The sequence below is a fragment of the Alexandromys fortis genome, unplaced genomic scaffold, assembly GCF_014885135.2.
Source record: "Alexandromys fortis isolate MF-2015 unplaced genomic scaffold, M_Fortis_MF-2015_v1.1 scaffold_110, whole genome shotgun sequence".
Lineage (NCBI taxonomy): Eukaryota > Metazoa > Chordata > Mammalia > Rodentia > Cricetidae > Alexandromys > Alexandromys fortis.
In genome coordinates, this window is record NW_026068014.1 from 5,841,085 (window position 1) to 5,856,401 (window position 15,317).

At 43.7% G+C, this 15,317-nt stretch overlaps 1 protein-coding gene across 2 annotated transcripts in view; it reads right to left on the reverse strand.

Moving 5' to 3' along the window:
• The window catches only part of Psd3 (pleckstrin and Sec7 domain containing 3), a 528,693-nt gene that overhangs the window by 361,082 nt on the left and 152,294 nt on the right, over window positions 1-15,317 (reverse strand). The window contains exon 1 of one of the 2 annotated variants that reach the window (XM_050162308.1): window positions 8,379-8,528. The exons of the other annotated variant lie outside the window; for it this stretch is intronic. Coding sequence (XP_050018265.1) covers window positions 8,379-8,399 — 21 coding nt within the window. The 5' untranslated portion in view covers window positions 8,400-8,528. Of the gene's footprint in view, window positions 1-8,378; window positions 8,529-15,317 lie in introns of those variants that run through there. 2 annotated transcript variants of the gene reach the window in all.

Consider the following 15,317-nt stretch of genomic DNA (forward strand, 5'->3'; position numbering starts at 1 on the left):
GGGGAGGGGGAGAAGAGAGGGAGGAGGGGGGGAAAGGGAGACGGGGAGGGAAATGGGAGGCGGGGAGGAGGCGGAAATTTTTTTTCAATAAAAAATTATATTTAAAAAAAAAAAGAAGAGACTTATAATTCAAGCCACACACCTGAAACTTGCAACTCATAAACGCTGACTCAAAAGTGGGAGAATTCCACCTCCACAAACCAGAGATGCAACAAAAGTCCATAGTGAAGCCAACAGAAGTTAGGAAGACACAAACAGTCATGACCTGCCAATTCTATGCCACGGTCAGCCAAGGCTGAACATCCAAGCACTTCCACTGCCCATCTCTTCCTGGGAGGCTTCTCGTCCTAACCTATTAAATTGTCTGTGATATTTAGAAACGTCATCGAACATTTATTAAATGACTACTATGAGCCAAAGCAGCACACAAATCTCTAAGTTTTTTTCTTCTGACTTCTGTATAGCACTTTTACAGATGCCAGAAAGGCCAGTATACTACTTAACAGATATGTGACTTTAAGAAAGGCAATATTTCTACTCCTACATAAGTAGAATTTCCACCCAGAGGTCACATTCACAGCCCACTTACTGCTTTTCCATGTAGTCCTAAGCTCTTCCCAACTAGTAATTGTTAGTTAGGTATTCAATGATGTCATGAGGCCATAGGTCACAGGGATGTCAAAATAATTTGCTTAGGGAGATACACCCCTGTGGCAGATTCCAGATGCAAATGAGACAAAGGAAGGTCTGCATGGTAACCACGAATATCACTCCCTCCTGCTGAGGCAGAATCTCCTGTATGAGGAAACTGTCTCCTCTTGGGGCTATACACTTAGCAAATTCTTCGTGAGACTCAAACCAGCCACGTAAAGCAATCGAAGTAGAAAATATGTAAAAATGATGTCTGTGTTGCTTTCTATCACGTGCCTTTTCTTCCACTAGATTCATGGAGTTACATGTGCCTACAGGAGGCCTCCAGAGATTCAGCAATGGCAAGACGATCTAAACACATTGCTGGGCACAGCGGCAAAAGCAAGCATGGCTAGATCAACATCTTGTGATCTCCCATGGGGAAGGCTGTTTGTCACCTAGAGAACACACCACCAAAAGAGAACCAACTAAATTTTACAGGCTACCACTAGAGAGTCATTGCCACCAAGTTAGATCTGAGATTCCAGCATCCTGTTCTTCAGAATTATACAAAAGGCTCATAGAACATAGATGGCCTTTCATAGTACTACGAAACCAGAATCTTCAGGCATCCCTAGAGTTCTGAAGCTGGGAGACTGTTGTGACAGAAAGGTATAGAAGACATTATTAAGGTGGTTAAATAATAGCATCTATAAAGACCAAGTAGGTTTGCCTAGGTTCAGTGTCTTTTTTCAAAAGGTGGGTTTCTGTCCTATTCAAGAAAGCATTGTATTAGATACAAAAGATCTAGAGAAATTGTTTCAGATTTTCCTTTCAGTAAACGTATTGATCTCAAAGTCTTCAGAGTTCTTCCCAAGAAGAATAGCCCAATGCTAAATCCTTCCTTCCTTCATCTTTCTTTCTTTCTTTCTTTCTTTCTTTCTTTCTTTCTTTCTTTCTTTCTTTGTTTCTTTCTTTCTTTCCTCCCTCCCTCCCTCCCTCCCTTTCTTTCTTTGAATGAACTCTTCTATATAGACTAGGTTGCAGTTCCAAATCACACAGATCACCTGCCTCTGCCTCCACAGTGACCACAACGCCCTGATGTGAATGTCCTTCTATATATATGTTGCTTTTATTGGTTGATGAATAAAGCTGCTTGGGGCAATGGCATAGTAGAGTAAAGCTAGGTAGGAAGTTCAAACAAAGAGAGAAAAGGCAGAGTCAGGGAAATACTATGTAGCCACTGGGGAAGCAAGCTATGAGTTAATGAGCCACGAGCATCATGGTAAAGTATAAACTAATAGAAATGGGTTAATCTATAGTTAGAGCTAGCCAATAAGAAGACTAAGCCACTGGCCAAACAACTGTAAGTGATAATAAGCCTCAGAGTGTTAATTGGGAACTGGCTGGTGGGACAGAAAACCTCCATTTACAATGCCCAGTTCTGCCCTTTTTTCTACCAGAAAGAAGTATAAAAAATATTAGTTACACAATAGTTTTTCTTAATTTGTCTACTCATTTCAGCAACTATATTAGCATAGTTAATGATCCTTTGCTTAAGATAAGGAACATTTATTGCAATTCAAAAAATGGTAGAAGATGCTTGAAAAGCATGTATGACGAAGGAGACAGGAGTCCAGAAACTACCTGAACAATTATTTCCCCAAAGAAGATGAACACGTAGCCAACATACATAAGAGATGTAACAATATCAGACATTAGAGAAATGCAAATCAAAACCATAATGAAGGGTGGTTCACACCTGTAATTCCAGCACTTACGAGAGAGAAAGAGAGATCAAAGCCAGCACGAACACAGAGAGAGTTCATCGCCTCTGACCAATGCTGAGAATTTTCTCATCTTGACACACATACTGCACACAAAATCAGTTCGGTATGCATAACTATGGGACAACCCTGGACCCTGTAATGTAGCTGTTTATTTCCTAGATCTGTCACACAGAGTAGCTGAGGGTTTTCTCTGTCCTGGTCTCGTGAGCACACTGTATCTCTAACTTTCACTTCTCTATCCGTATAACAATATGCGTGTCATCCAGGCACTTTCCTGTTGTCGTCATGTTCTTTGAGGACCTTCCGGTTCTCCAAGACAGCTCTGTAGGCATTCCAAGAGAAGACCTTCACTGATTGGACACCCACCACTGTCTGACTGGATCATCATGCCTATGCTATCCAGATTCACAAGAACCTGAGGTGAGCATCAGACACTCCTTACAGAAAAGACAGAAGACAACTGTAACGTTGCCATCACTTCCTTAAGCTCTCCAAACACTGGCATCCATTCTTCAACGAAGCTAAAGCAACAGACAACTCTCAGCCAGACCAGACTCAAGTTTTCCCACTTATGTTAATTCTAGTTAAAAAAAAATAATCTGTTCTTGTTTTCTTCCTAATAGCTCCTACTGGTAATTATGTTTTTTCTCATTATTTTAAAGGAATTTATTTACTTTCACTAAAATCTCACGTATACTTTCCCCACACTTGTGCTTATCAGACATGATGTGGTAAGAACAATTCTCAATTTATCAAAGTCCAGTTAGTAAACACCGGAGTAGCCAAAGGGTCAAGAGGATATGTCAGCTCAGGTCAAACAATGACACTTTCATGGGAATACCTTGCTGTGAAGCCAAATAGCCAGTAGCTGCCTAAGAATGTATAAATTTATTGAAACTAAATAAAATTTTAAATTCAGTTCTTGAGAATAGCCATATTAAGTACTCACTAGCCACATACACATTCTGGCTACTGGACAAGGGAGATACAGGACATTATGAACAGAACAGAAAGTTCTATGAAGGCATGCCTAAGAAAAGCTTGACTGAGTCCATCAGCTCACAAGAGCTGAATTCTTAGATACAGCAGTGTCAGTAGTTACCAGCTGTAGAGTCTGACTCTCCGAAGAACAACTCGAAGACTCGGAGTGTTCTTCGCAGGTTCTCTTAGGTCAGCTTAGGTCAGTAGACAAACCTGTTTAGAGACTCCGTGAGTACATGAATGGATGAACGAATGGTATGGACTAATGTCTGCCCTAATTTACTTATGGTAGTGCCCAGAAAGGAATGATGCTTTTTCTTTTTTTTTTTTTTTTTTTTTTTTGGTCTGCTTTATTTTGTTTTCTCATGAAGATTTTATGAGAAGAAATGAGTGCCAGCAGACCAGTTCATGGACCCTTTGGAGTCACCAGAAATATATCTGTAAAACAAAGACAACTGGAGCTAGGCAGTGGTGGTGGAGGCCTTTTATCCCAGCACTTGGGAAACAGAGGCAGGTGGATCTCTGTGAGTCTGAGGCCAGTCTGATCTATAAGAGCTAGTTTTAAGACAGCTAGGACTGTTACACAGATAAACACTGTCTCAAGAAACAAAAACAAACAAACAAAACAAAAAACAAACAAAGACAGCTGTCCAAAGGGAGCATGCAGAAAGCTCCAGACCCAAGAAAGCAGCCTCCTTCTTTATGCGTGCACCACTGGAGGCTTTCATACACACAAAGGGGAAGTCACAGGAGATGCCCTGAAAGATCATACAGCTTTGCCTCCAATTTCATGGTATGTTCGCCTGTAAATTTGCTAGAAAGTAATATAATCACAAAGACAACAAGCATGTAATAGAACTACAACCTACAGTCCCCTTCTTCAGTGTCCTGTGACCCACTCTACCTCAGCCAGCAGCTTCTCGGAAAATAAAGTTTTCAAAACCCTAAGTTCCAAAAGAGCTAGCAGGATTTTACATACAGAAAAGCAATCCCATACATGCTTCCCCGATGATCTTCTGACAGCCAAGCAAAGGAAGCTACAGTCAGGTTTTACCTCGTTCTATTTCTCACGTGTACTGACCAGCAGCCACAGGAAGGCCAAGCTGCTTCATTTCTCCAAGTCACTTTTCCTTAGCAAAGGTCAGAGAAGAAAAGGGACGGCAAGGGAGCAGGGAGCAGCCACGGCCTGATCTTCCCAATGCCCTCTGCTGCTTCCCCAGCCCCCTGTACTGTTCCATCTGCCTCCTCAACAAGCTCTGAGCCCCAGGGCCGGGGAGCAATGACAAGGGACAGCCGTCTTCTCTATGTCACCACCGCTGCGGCAGAGACAGCTAGAAGCTGCTCTGAGGTGTTATAATTAGAAATTAAAATAAGCGGGGATTGCATTCAACTTGACATTGTTAATATGATTCACTTTTTATTTTAATTATTTATGACTATAGGGAACTCTTTAATGTACTCTGGATAAGAAATGATACCATTTTTATCTCTTGAGCCACGTAACACTCGTGCTGCTGTTTAAGCCAATAAATCTGTCAAATGAGGCTGATGATGGATTCATCGCCTTCTAGATCTGAAACCTCAATTTCTGCAGCACACAGTGCTAGCTCCGAGGACACAGGAAAGGGGGATTAACAAATGAGACGACTTGAGTTTTGAATATTGCAACTTTATTAGCTGTGGATCCTGAGCAACTAAATTTCTCAGGACATCAAAGACGGAGAGGATGACAGTGGTGACTTCATGGCTATTGCAGGGACAGGAGATATGCATGGCAGAACTCAGAATAATATTAGCTGTGACTGTAGCACTTCATTGTCCTCCACTGTAAAGACTGCACTCTCTAAAAGCTAGGGCCTGCTGTCTGAAAGGCACGGCTGCTTCTCAGGGTGCCCCACACGAAAATACGTGCAATAAATTCAGTGAATTAGTGAAAATAGTTAGCACTATAAAACACTTTACAAACACAAGGGACTTGAGTTTGCACCCTAAAACCCACGTAAGAAAACCAGATGCAGGGGCACACATATGTAATCCCAGCACTGGAGCTGACCTAGATAACAAACTCCTAACCAATAAGAGAGTGTATCAGAAGTGGATCGCTCCTAAGGAACAGCACCTGATGTTCTCTGGTCTCCACATGTACATGCATATACATGCATGAATATACATAAACCCACAAAACACATAAATACATCATGTGCATATACACAAACTCACAGCACACGTAAATACGTGTGCATATATACAAACTCACAGCACACGTAAATACAACATATGTACATACACAAACTCACAGCACATGTCAATACAACATATGCGCATACACAAACTTACAGCACATGTAAATACAACATGTGCATATACACAAACTCACAGCACATGTAAAGATAACATATGCACATACACAAACTCACAGCACAGCCACATAAATAAACATACAAAAAGAAAAGTGCCCCAGCCTCAGGTAGAGATGGGATGCTTCCAGTCACTCCAGATCCTGAACTCCAAAAACAGCCACTTAAGAGAGCTCATAAGCAAGGACATTAGATGTAGCTCACTGGTCCAGGATCAAACGTGAGGAGTATTTCACACAAGATCGCTGTTTGCCATAATTAAATAAAGGGGGGAAAGGCAACCCTGGCCCTAGGGTGACTCTGACATGGGAGAAGAGAAGAGCTGAGGCTTCCTTATATCACGGGTGTTGTCAAAAGAGAATTATCCACCACCACTCCTGCGCCCTGGAGTTCCAACAAAGTCCTTGTCCATTTGGCAACGCCAACTGGATTCCAGTTTGTTGACCTTCTGGGCACAGAAAAAAATTTGTTCTTTTGGTAGGGCAAACAAGTATTGCAAGGACATGTGCTATTTTTGTATAAATAAGATAGCATAAGCAAAGACTCATTATTAATGTTCAGAGTTACACCTCATTTCCCAACAAGGCATGGCAATTTGGATTTTAGAATAACGTGTCAGCTAAACACTTCAAATTAGCCTCTTCTCCCCTGTAAACTTGAACAGTCACTACAAACGGAGCTTTAAAAGATAACTCAGAAACACAGAACAGTACCAAGGGAAACAGCACCATTTCATTCCTGAACATACACACAACATCACAGATACAAGCCTGCCGAAACTGAGAACTAATGTTCTAGAGAACGTCATCAGTATCCTGTATGAAATCCATCAGCGTCCTACTATGACACCCAGAGAACTTCATTAATACTCTCCTAAATAAACCAAGGTTGGTTTAACTCAAGAGAACTCAGGAGGTGTGGAGGGAAGGAGCTAAGCACTGGCATAGCATACATCAACCTCTGGGTTCAATTCATAGCACTATGTAAGAAAAGAAATCTAAAACCCAGAAAGAAAGCCGTTCAAGGTCCTGGAAGAAGATGGTGGAGAACACTTGCAGCAAACGTGACCCAGGTTAGACCTGACCCCTCCCCAACCTTCTATAATCATATTTCCACACTAAAGCACAGGCTTTGGTTACAGTTTCCTTTTCTGCCAGCCTAAAGCTCAATCAAGTCTGAATATATTGCAGACAAAAACAGAAAGATCAGCATGTATTACTCACCTTTTAACCCAACCCAAACCCCCAACACCATCTTTTCATAATTGCCAAATGACATTGTCCCCATAATCGTCGAAGAAGGCGGTGCATACACATCTTGATGGTCACCTCTGCACCTCTTAACCAAGACCCAGATTAACCCATTGTAACACTGGTGACTTGGTCTATGAGGAACAGATGACAAACGACTCCAGAACTTCTACAGGGAATGTGGAAAGGCTCTGAGCAAGGATGCAAAAGCAACCATTTACGGGGAGAGGGCAGAAAGTGTGTTCACTCTCTTAGCAGGAACATCTCCCTACACCTTAACAAAAGCCAACCAACCCCAACCCGTCAAGGGCCAGGGAGGGCTTCTTCTGGGACTTCCAGATCTGCACAGCAGGCAGACAGCCTCCTCGCTTTCTCTGGATCCTGCACAGCACGCACTCGCCTCTCCCGACAGAAAGCTGGCTCCTCGAGAGCACAATTCTTCTTCATGGCCATTGGGCTTGGCAACGGCCTCTGTGCACACTCGCCTGCAGATAATCAATTGCACTACGTATTGCCAAAATCCCACTTACAGTGATTTCTCCAGACCTCCCTCCTCCCTCTACCTGCACCTGGACCCACTCCAGAAATTCTCTGCGGCGGAAATCCTGGATCCCACCGTCGGGAGGGTCCGAGTCTGGAAGATGCAACCCTAACGCCCATTATATCTCCTGCCTGGTGGTGTTTAACATCCTACTACATCGAGAACAGTGGCAAAAGTAAACACTTAGTACTGAGGGGGACAGCATAGTAAACTCTGCCTCATAATCTGTGCTAGCCTGGTTTTTTTTAAGCGATTTTTTTTTTCATCCTATCAGTTGCCAGGACATCTATGGTGAGAGTCAAAGCATGTAAAAGAGAGTCATTCAAATGTCTTTAAAAAGCTAGCGGGGATGTTCCACGGGATAATCTCCCGTCTGTTTGCTCTCTCCGTGCGAGGGTTTTCTCTTTTCTTCCTGACAGAGAAACATGATAGGCACTCAATCTGGGAGCTGACCTGGCTGACTAACAGGAGCACCTTAGGTGCTCTGTAATGCCTCCCTTGTCAGATCATTAGCAAGAAGGCGCGTCCAGCTTTCTTCTCCCCAGATGAGCTTTACAAGGCGTAGAGGGCTGAATTAAAAACCACGAAACCTTAACAACAAAAAGTTGGCCCTCTTGGGTTCCCCAACAAACACAAAGAAAGAAAACGGAGGGGGCGGGGAGGGGGAGGAGAAGAGAAATAGTTATCAGAGCACAAAGTGAAGTGGCCCAGGGATCCTGATGGGGCAGAGCAAACGACAAGGCAAAAGCAAGCCCGGGTCAGGTACGGACACGGTGACAGACTCCACACACCCTTCCCCTAGCCCGGCTCAGACGGCGGGCGAGCTCACCGCAGCGTTTCTTCCTTCCATCTTCCATCGCCCGCGCCTGGGGCTCGGGGCCGCGGGGCTGCGGGCGACCCGGGCTGCGGCGGGCGAGCGGGCGGGCAGGCGGGCGCGCGAGTGCGGCGGCCTCTTTGTTGCGCGCCCCGGGACGGCCGGCGGCGGCCGCGCGCACCCGGCCTGAGCGGTGGAGCCCGAGGCGGCCGGGCACCCGGGCCGGCCCCCAGCAACGTCAAGGCGGAGGCGGCGGAGGCGACGCCGGGCGGCGGGGCGGCGTCCTGCTGCCCTCGGCTGCCTGTTGCTTTGTCTCCTTCCGCAACACTTTTCCCAGCCTGAGGAAAGTGAGCGGCGCGTTCGCGGGCGTTTCCTCTCCCAGGGCGCCGGGGGAGGCGAGGCGCGCGCGGGCCGTCCCACCTGGGCCCGGGCGCGAGAGCGCGCGCGCGCGCCCGCGTCTCCTCGGGGTCGCCGCGCTGGCTGTGGGGAGCTCCGCGCCCAGAGCCTTCAGTCCGTGGTCTGTGAGGGCGCTCAGGGCCACCTGCCCCATCCGGAGACGCTAGTCCCTGGGACCAACTGTCAAGGCCCATTTCTCCTGGAAATCGGTCTCACCCTGAGAGAGGCTCTCTGCTCCACACTGCAAGCCTGTCCCTGGGACTATCCCACTATGAAATGTCACTTCACTGAGTTTGTCAGAAGTGCCTGGTCCAGTGGGCACTTCTGCCCCACTCCTGCCCTATTTGATCCTTGCAGCAGAAACAAGGGCTGGAAAAGCTCCCCCACTAGATAGGAAGACCTTAAATTCGCCCCCTTTGATGACTTGTATTTTTGTCTATGTGTTATGAATATATGTAGGAGTTGGTGGCAAATTTTACAGGTAAAAGCTATGAGGCCAATGGCCACGTCCCAACTAACAACTTTATTTTCTGCTAATTCTTTTTTTTTAATGGAGAAATATGAAATTGTAATTCCTGGACATCAAACTAGTCTAAAAATTACGCAAGCCTTCATATATTGTACGTGCATATGGAGGACAGAGGTCCAAAGGATGGGATTTGGTGTCTTCCTCAGTTGCTGGACACCCTTTGTTTAAGACAGATTCTCTCAATTAATCTGGAGCCCACCAATTTGACAAGACTGATGGGCCAGCAAGCCCCAAGGATCTGCTGGTTTCCAACTCCCGAGTGCTGGGATTACAGGTTTGTACCACAGTGTCCAGGTTTATCTGAGTGCTGAGGATCAAATGTGTGTTCTTGTGCATACATGGTAAGCACATTACCAACTGTGCCATACGTCCATCTCCCTGTGCCTCATTATGAAGACATAGACGGGTTTTCCTTCTGTCTGGCATCCAAGCTGCTGTGTCAATGAAGTTGTTTGTGTAACTTGATTTACTTTGCTCATTTTCCAGCTTTGACGTTGTCTTTTTTTTTTTAATTTATTAAAGATTTCTGTCTCTTCCCCACCTCCGCCTCCCCTTTCCCTCCCCCAATCAAATCCCCCTCCCTCGTCAGCCCAAAGAGCAATCAGGGTTCTCTGCCCTGTGGGAAGTCCAAGGACCACCCTCCTCCATCCAGGTCTAGTAAGGTGAGCATCCAAACTGCCTAGGCTCCCAGAAAGCCAATACGTGCAGTAGGATCAAAAACCCATCGCCATTGTTCTTGAGTTCTCAGTAGTCCTCATTGTCCACTATGTTCAGTGAGACCTGTTTTAACCCAGGCTTTTTCAGACCCAGGCCAGCTGGCCTTGGTGAGTTCCCGATAGAACATCCCCATTGTCTCAGTGTGTGGGTGCACCCCTCGCGGTCCTGAGTTCCTTGCTCGTGCTCGCTCTCCTGCTCCTGATTTGGACCTTGAGATTTCTGTCCGGTGCTCCAATGTGGGTCTCTGTCTCTGTCACCTTTCATCGCCTGATGAAGGTTAATATTCAGGAGGATGCCTATGTGTTTTTCTTTGGGTTCTCCTTCTTATTTAGCTTCTCTAAGAACCCGAATTATAGGCTCAATGTCCTTTATTTATGGCTAGAAACCAAATATGAGTGAGTACATCCCATGTTCCTCTTTTTGGGTCTGGCTTACCTCACTCAGGATAGTGTTTTCTATTTCCATCCATTTGCCTGCAAACTTCAAGATGTCCTTTTTTTTTTTTTTTACTGCTGAGTAGTACTCTAATATGTATATATTCCATACTTTCTTCATCCATTCTTCAATTGAAGGGCATCTAGGTTGTTTCCAGGTTCTGGCTATTACAAACAATGCTGCTATGAACATAGTAGAGCATATATTTTTGTTGTATGATAAGGCCTCTCTTGGGTATATTCCCAAGAGTGGTATTGCTGGGTCCAGGGGTAGGTTGATCCCGAATTTTCTGAGAAACCTCCACACTGCTTTCCAGAGTGGTTGCACAAGTTTGCATTCCCACCAGCAATGAATGAGTGTACCCCTTTCTCCACTGCCTCTCCAGCAAAGGCTATCATTGGTGTTTTTGATTTTAGCCATTCTGACAGGCGTAAGATGGTATCTTAAAGTTGTCTTGATTTGCATTTCCCTGATTGCTAAGGAAGTTGAACATGACCTTAGGTGTCTTTTGGCCATTTGAACTTCTTCTGTTGAGAGATCTCTGTTCAGCTCAGTGCCCCATTTTATAATTGGGTTGATTAGCCTTTTAAAGTCTAGTTTCTTGAGTTCTTTATATATTTTGGAGATCAGACCTTTGTCAGTTGCGGGGTTGGTGAAGATCTTCTCCCAGTCAGTGGGTTGCCTTTCTGTCTTAGCGACAGTGTCCTTTGCTTTACAGAAGCTTCTCAGTCTCAGGAGGTCCCATTTATTCAATGCGGCCCTTACTGTCTGTGCTGCTGAGGTTATACGTAGGAAGTGGTCTCCTGTGACCACTTGTTGTAGAGTACTTCCCACTTTCTCTTTTATCAGGTTCAGTGTGTTCAGACTGATATTGAGGTCTTTAATCCACTTGGACTTGAGTTTTGTGCATGGTGACAGACATGGATCTATTTTCATTTTTCTACATATTGAAATCCAGTTTTGCCAGCACAATTTGTTGAAGATGCTCTCTTTTTTCCATTGTATACTTTTAGCTCCTTTATCGAAAATCAGGTGCTCATAGGTTTGTGGTTTAAAGTCAGGGTCTTCTATACGGTTCCATTGGTCGACTTCTGTTTTTATGCCAATACCAAGCTGTTTTCAACACTGTAGCTTTACTGCTAATTCTTATTCTGGTTCTCTGTTAATACAATTGTCAAACACAGAGGTCCCAAAGGGAGGACTAGCATATCCCGTCTAAAGAAGGTCTAGTCTGTGTAAACTGGGATCTACACACCTGAAGGCCCTGTAGAGAGGTCCTGTAGTTCTCTTGCACTTCTATTGCCTTATTCATGTGACCAGTAGAAGATGACCAAAGAGTGAGAAGTGGCAAACATGGCAAGTTTAAGTAGGAGGTAGGCATCAGATTTCCTGGTGGCCCATAGATCCAGGCCACCAGGTCAGTCTGGGCCACCTCTAAGCTTAGCTGCTCTCTGGACGCTGAATAAGCAGGAAAGCTGTGTGAATCACCCACTTTTCTTGACTGACCCATCTCTGGCTATCAAAGTCACCTATGGTACCCACCAATGAAACCAAAATGAGAAAGTATACTGGGAAATAAACTCATTCCAACTTCTGAAAGCCAGCTGCTGTCCATGTTTCCCCTTGCCAGACCAGAAGTATGGGCAAGTTTATGGGGTTGTGAAGAACCCCAGTTAATGGACTATTTCTAGTCTGTGGATCTGCCCTCCACCCTTAGATAAAAAAGCCTCACAGATATAGTATCTGTGTCCATGTTCTATGTTTCTGCCTTCTTGATTCTCCCAGTCCGACAGCTGTGTCAACAAGAATCATGAGTAAGACTTGAGGCAAAATGCAGTTGCTACCCTACGACAGGGCCACTGACCTTGTGGCCTTTACCTGGAAAAATAACCCATGACCCATGATTTATGACAGAACTTTTTAAAAAAATTATATAGACTGAAAGGTGGACCTCAATTTATATAAGCTTATTAATTAAGGAACCTAGGACTACTCCCCCAGAGAACCCAGGAACCTAGTTTAAAGGATTACAATTCAATGCCTAAGAATTCACCTCGGTAAACACAGGAAGAAGGGCTAGCTAGAGTATTCTCAGTTATTTATTCAATACAGAGAATGCCCTGGTTCCAGTCTACAGCATCACCCCAAAAGAAGAACCAGTTAAGCTAAGCAGCAGTGACCCCCAAATGCATGCAACAGTGACCCCACCCCCAAGGCATGGATTAATGTATGATTACTCAATACAGCATGTGTCTGTTAACTTGGACTGTGAGCCCTGGTATGTGTGGTATGGAAGGAAAAAGAAAAGATTGCAAGGAAGACATACAGTACCAGAAATCAAAAGAAGACATGGAAAGGGTAAAATTGTGTCATGTAGTATTAGTGCATTATTATCCAATCCTTACTATTTCCTACAGTCTGAAAAGCTCAGATTCTGGACAACATGTTCTTGATACAGAAGTAAATAATTATGTATATTGAAAAAATATCAATATAAATTTGCAAAAATTGACAAATTCCCCAAGGCTGCTAAATCCAGAAAAGTCACATAATATTTTTATCAACTACCTCTATTAATGAGCTTTCTAAAATACTCCAATAATATATTTTCCCATATGTTTTGGCATATATTTTTGAGTCTTATTTTTTGAGATAGGGTCTCACTGTATAGTTCTGCTGTCCTGGAATTCACTATGTAGATGAGGCCTCGAACTCATAAAATTCCAGCTGCCTCTGCCCCTTGAATGCTATGAATGCTCCTGCACCCAGGTGACTGCATACTCTTGGTTTCCACTTTAGAATAATTTTTAATAGCTTCATTGAGACCTAATTTATATGCCACAAAACTGACCCATTTAAAACTCGCAATGCAGTAATTTTTAGTTTATTAGCAGAAAAGTGCAAGTGTCACCATGGCTAATTTTAGAATATTTTATTATCCCCAAAGGAATCCTATTACCTACACCTACATTATTATCATTTATTTGACTTTTAGGGAAATTCTATCTTCATGTCAATTATTTAGAATAATATGTATCTTGTGATAACAGATGTTGGAAAAACTATCAAATTTCTTTCACAGGATTTCCAAGTTTTCGTATGCAGTGATTAATGGTGATATTGGTTTCTAATGAGGAGTGACGGGAACTGTCTAGGAGTATGCAAATAGCCTACTTGGGTGATGTCATAGTAATCACAATACCAAATTTAATCCATAAGAGATGTTCACTGCTCTGTATATGAATTTAACCTCAAAAGAAAAATATATAAAATTGGAATCAAGCGACATATTCAGATTAGAATTAGAGGGTGTTAATTTAAGACTAGACAAAACACTCTTAAAGCAAGTAAGTCTGAAACCTTAGCACATGAATGGCCAAGTCCATCAATGTCTTCTCTCTCCAGGAGTCACAAGGCAAGTTCCTTAACCCAGGTGAAAGCCGAGATAACTAACCGGCCTATTTAGGAACAGAAACCAAGTGGGAAAGGTCGCTGAAACACTTGAACCCCAGGGTTTAGGCACAACTCATTGGCTTATTCTATTTTCTCTGTTACAAGTTTTGATATTTCATAATTGTGAATTACTTTGTGTTGAAAATGTAAAACACTTAAATGTTTGCTCGCTGTGATCTATGGTTCAGTCTTCTTTATTTTATTTATTTATTTTGGATTATTAAACAACCCAACTTTTAGAAAATAGATTTAACGAAAGAGGAGTGTGTTGCTAACTGCATACAACATTGGTCTCCAGAACCAGAAGGCCTCCTGCACATGCTTCAGCACATGGATGGAATACTTCACAATCACACACCAACCGCATATGAACAGTTCACAGAGAGTGTCCGTGGCTGTCCCGCTTCTCCCTCCTGATCCTGTACCTTCCCATAACGGTGCTTCTACAAGCAGTTGTTGACAGGAAGCTTTTCATTCTTCTCATTACCCACAGGAGAAAGATTCAACACTACCTGAAATTGTCTTGTGCTTGATTTCAAAAGCCCAAAACGATACCGAGAGGACATGTCGGAGCCAAATTCACCTCAAATACACTGAATGTGGACAGAATGCTGGATGGATAAGAGCAGTGAGAAATGAGAAAGAAAGTCCGAAAACTGTGCTTAGTGTGCTCAGGTGAATGAAGGAATGGGAAACAGTGAAAGGAGAGGTGATATTGCCTGACTTTCTGGAATTTAGAAATGTTAGATCCGTGGGTGGTCTGAAGTGACAAGGATACTCAACTCAACCTTCCCCTATGACCCAAATATTTTGGCTAAGTGTGGTGAGAAGAGCAGTAATAATATGCATGCTTTGTTTAAGGCATGGTCTTGCTACATACTCAGTTGTCTCAAACTTGTGATTCTCTTGCTTCACATGCTGAGTGTAAGAGTAGAGGCTTGTACTAACATTTTATTATCCTTTATATGGATTGCTATTCTTTCACCCACTCATGTGATATTTATTGAACATGTATTATGTGCTAGGTACACTTACCTAACTAGAGCAGTACACAAAATACCTCTTCCCTCAAGGAGCTTACAGTCTAGGAGGTTGAGGAAACAAAAAATAAGTAAGGTGAGTGAGCATATGGGGTGCTACATAACGCTGTCTTTGGAAGAAAATTACACACATGCAAAGCATAAGGAGTTTGGGGTTAGTCTGGCTGGGACAGTGAGTATGCTGTGGGAACTCCTTCAGTCAATGGCCTTTGGGGTGCTAGCCCACTTTGGTCATGGTCTTACTTAATATAAACATAGATGTAGGGGTGTGCACGAGCCCCCTGGCTGCTACATTCAGTACGGGTTCCCAGCACATGCAGAGGACGGTGTGGATTGCTATGAATTCTGTGAGTTTACCCCTTATAAATAAACCTTTATTATATT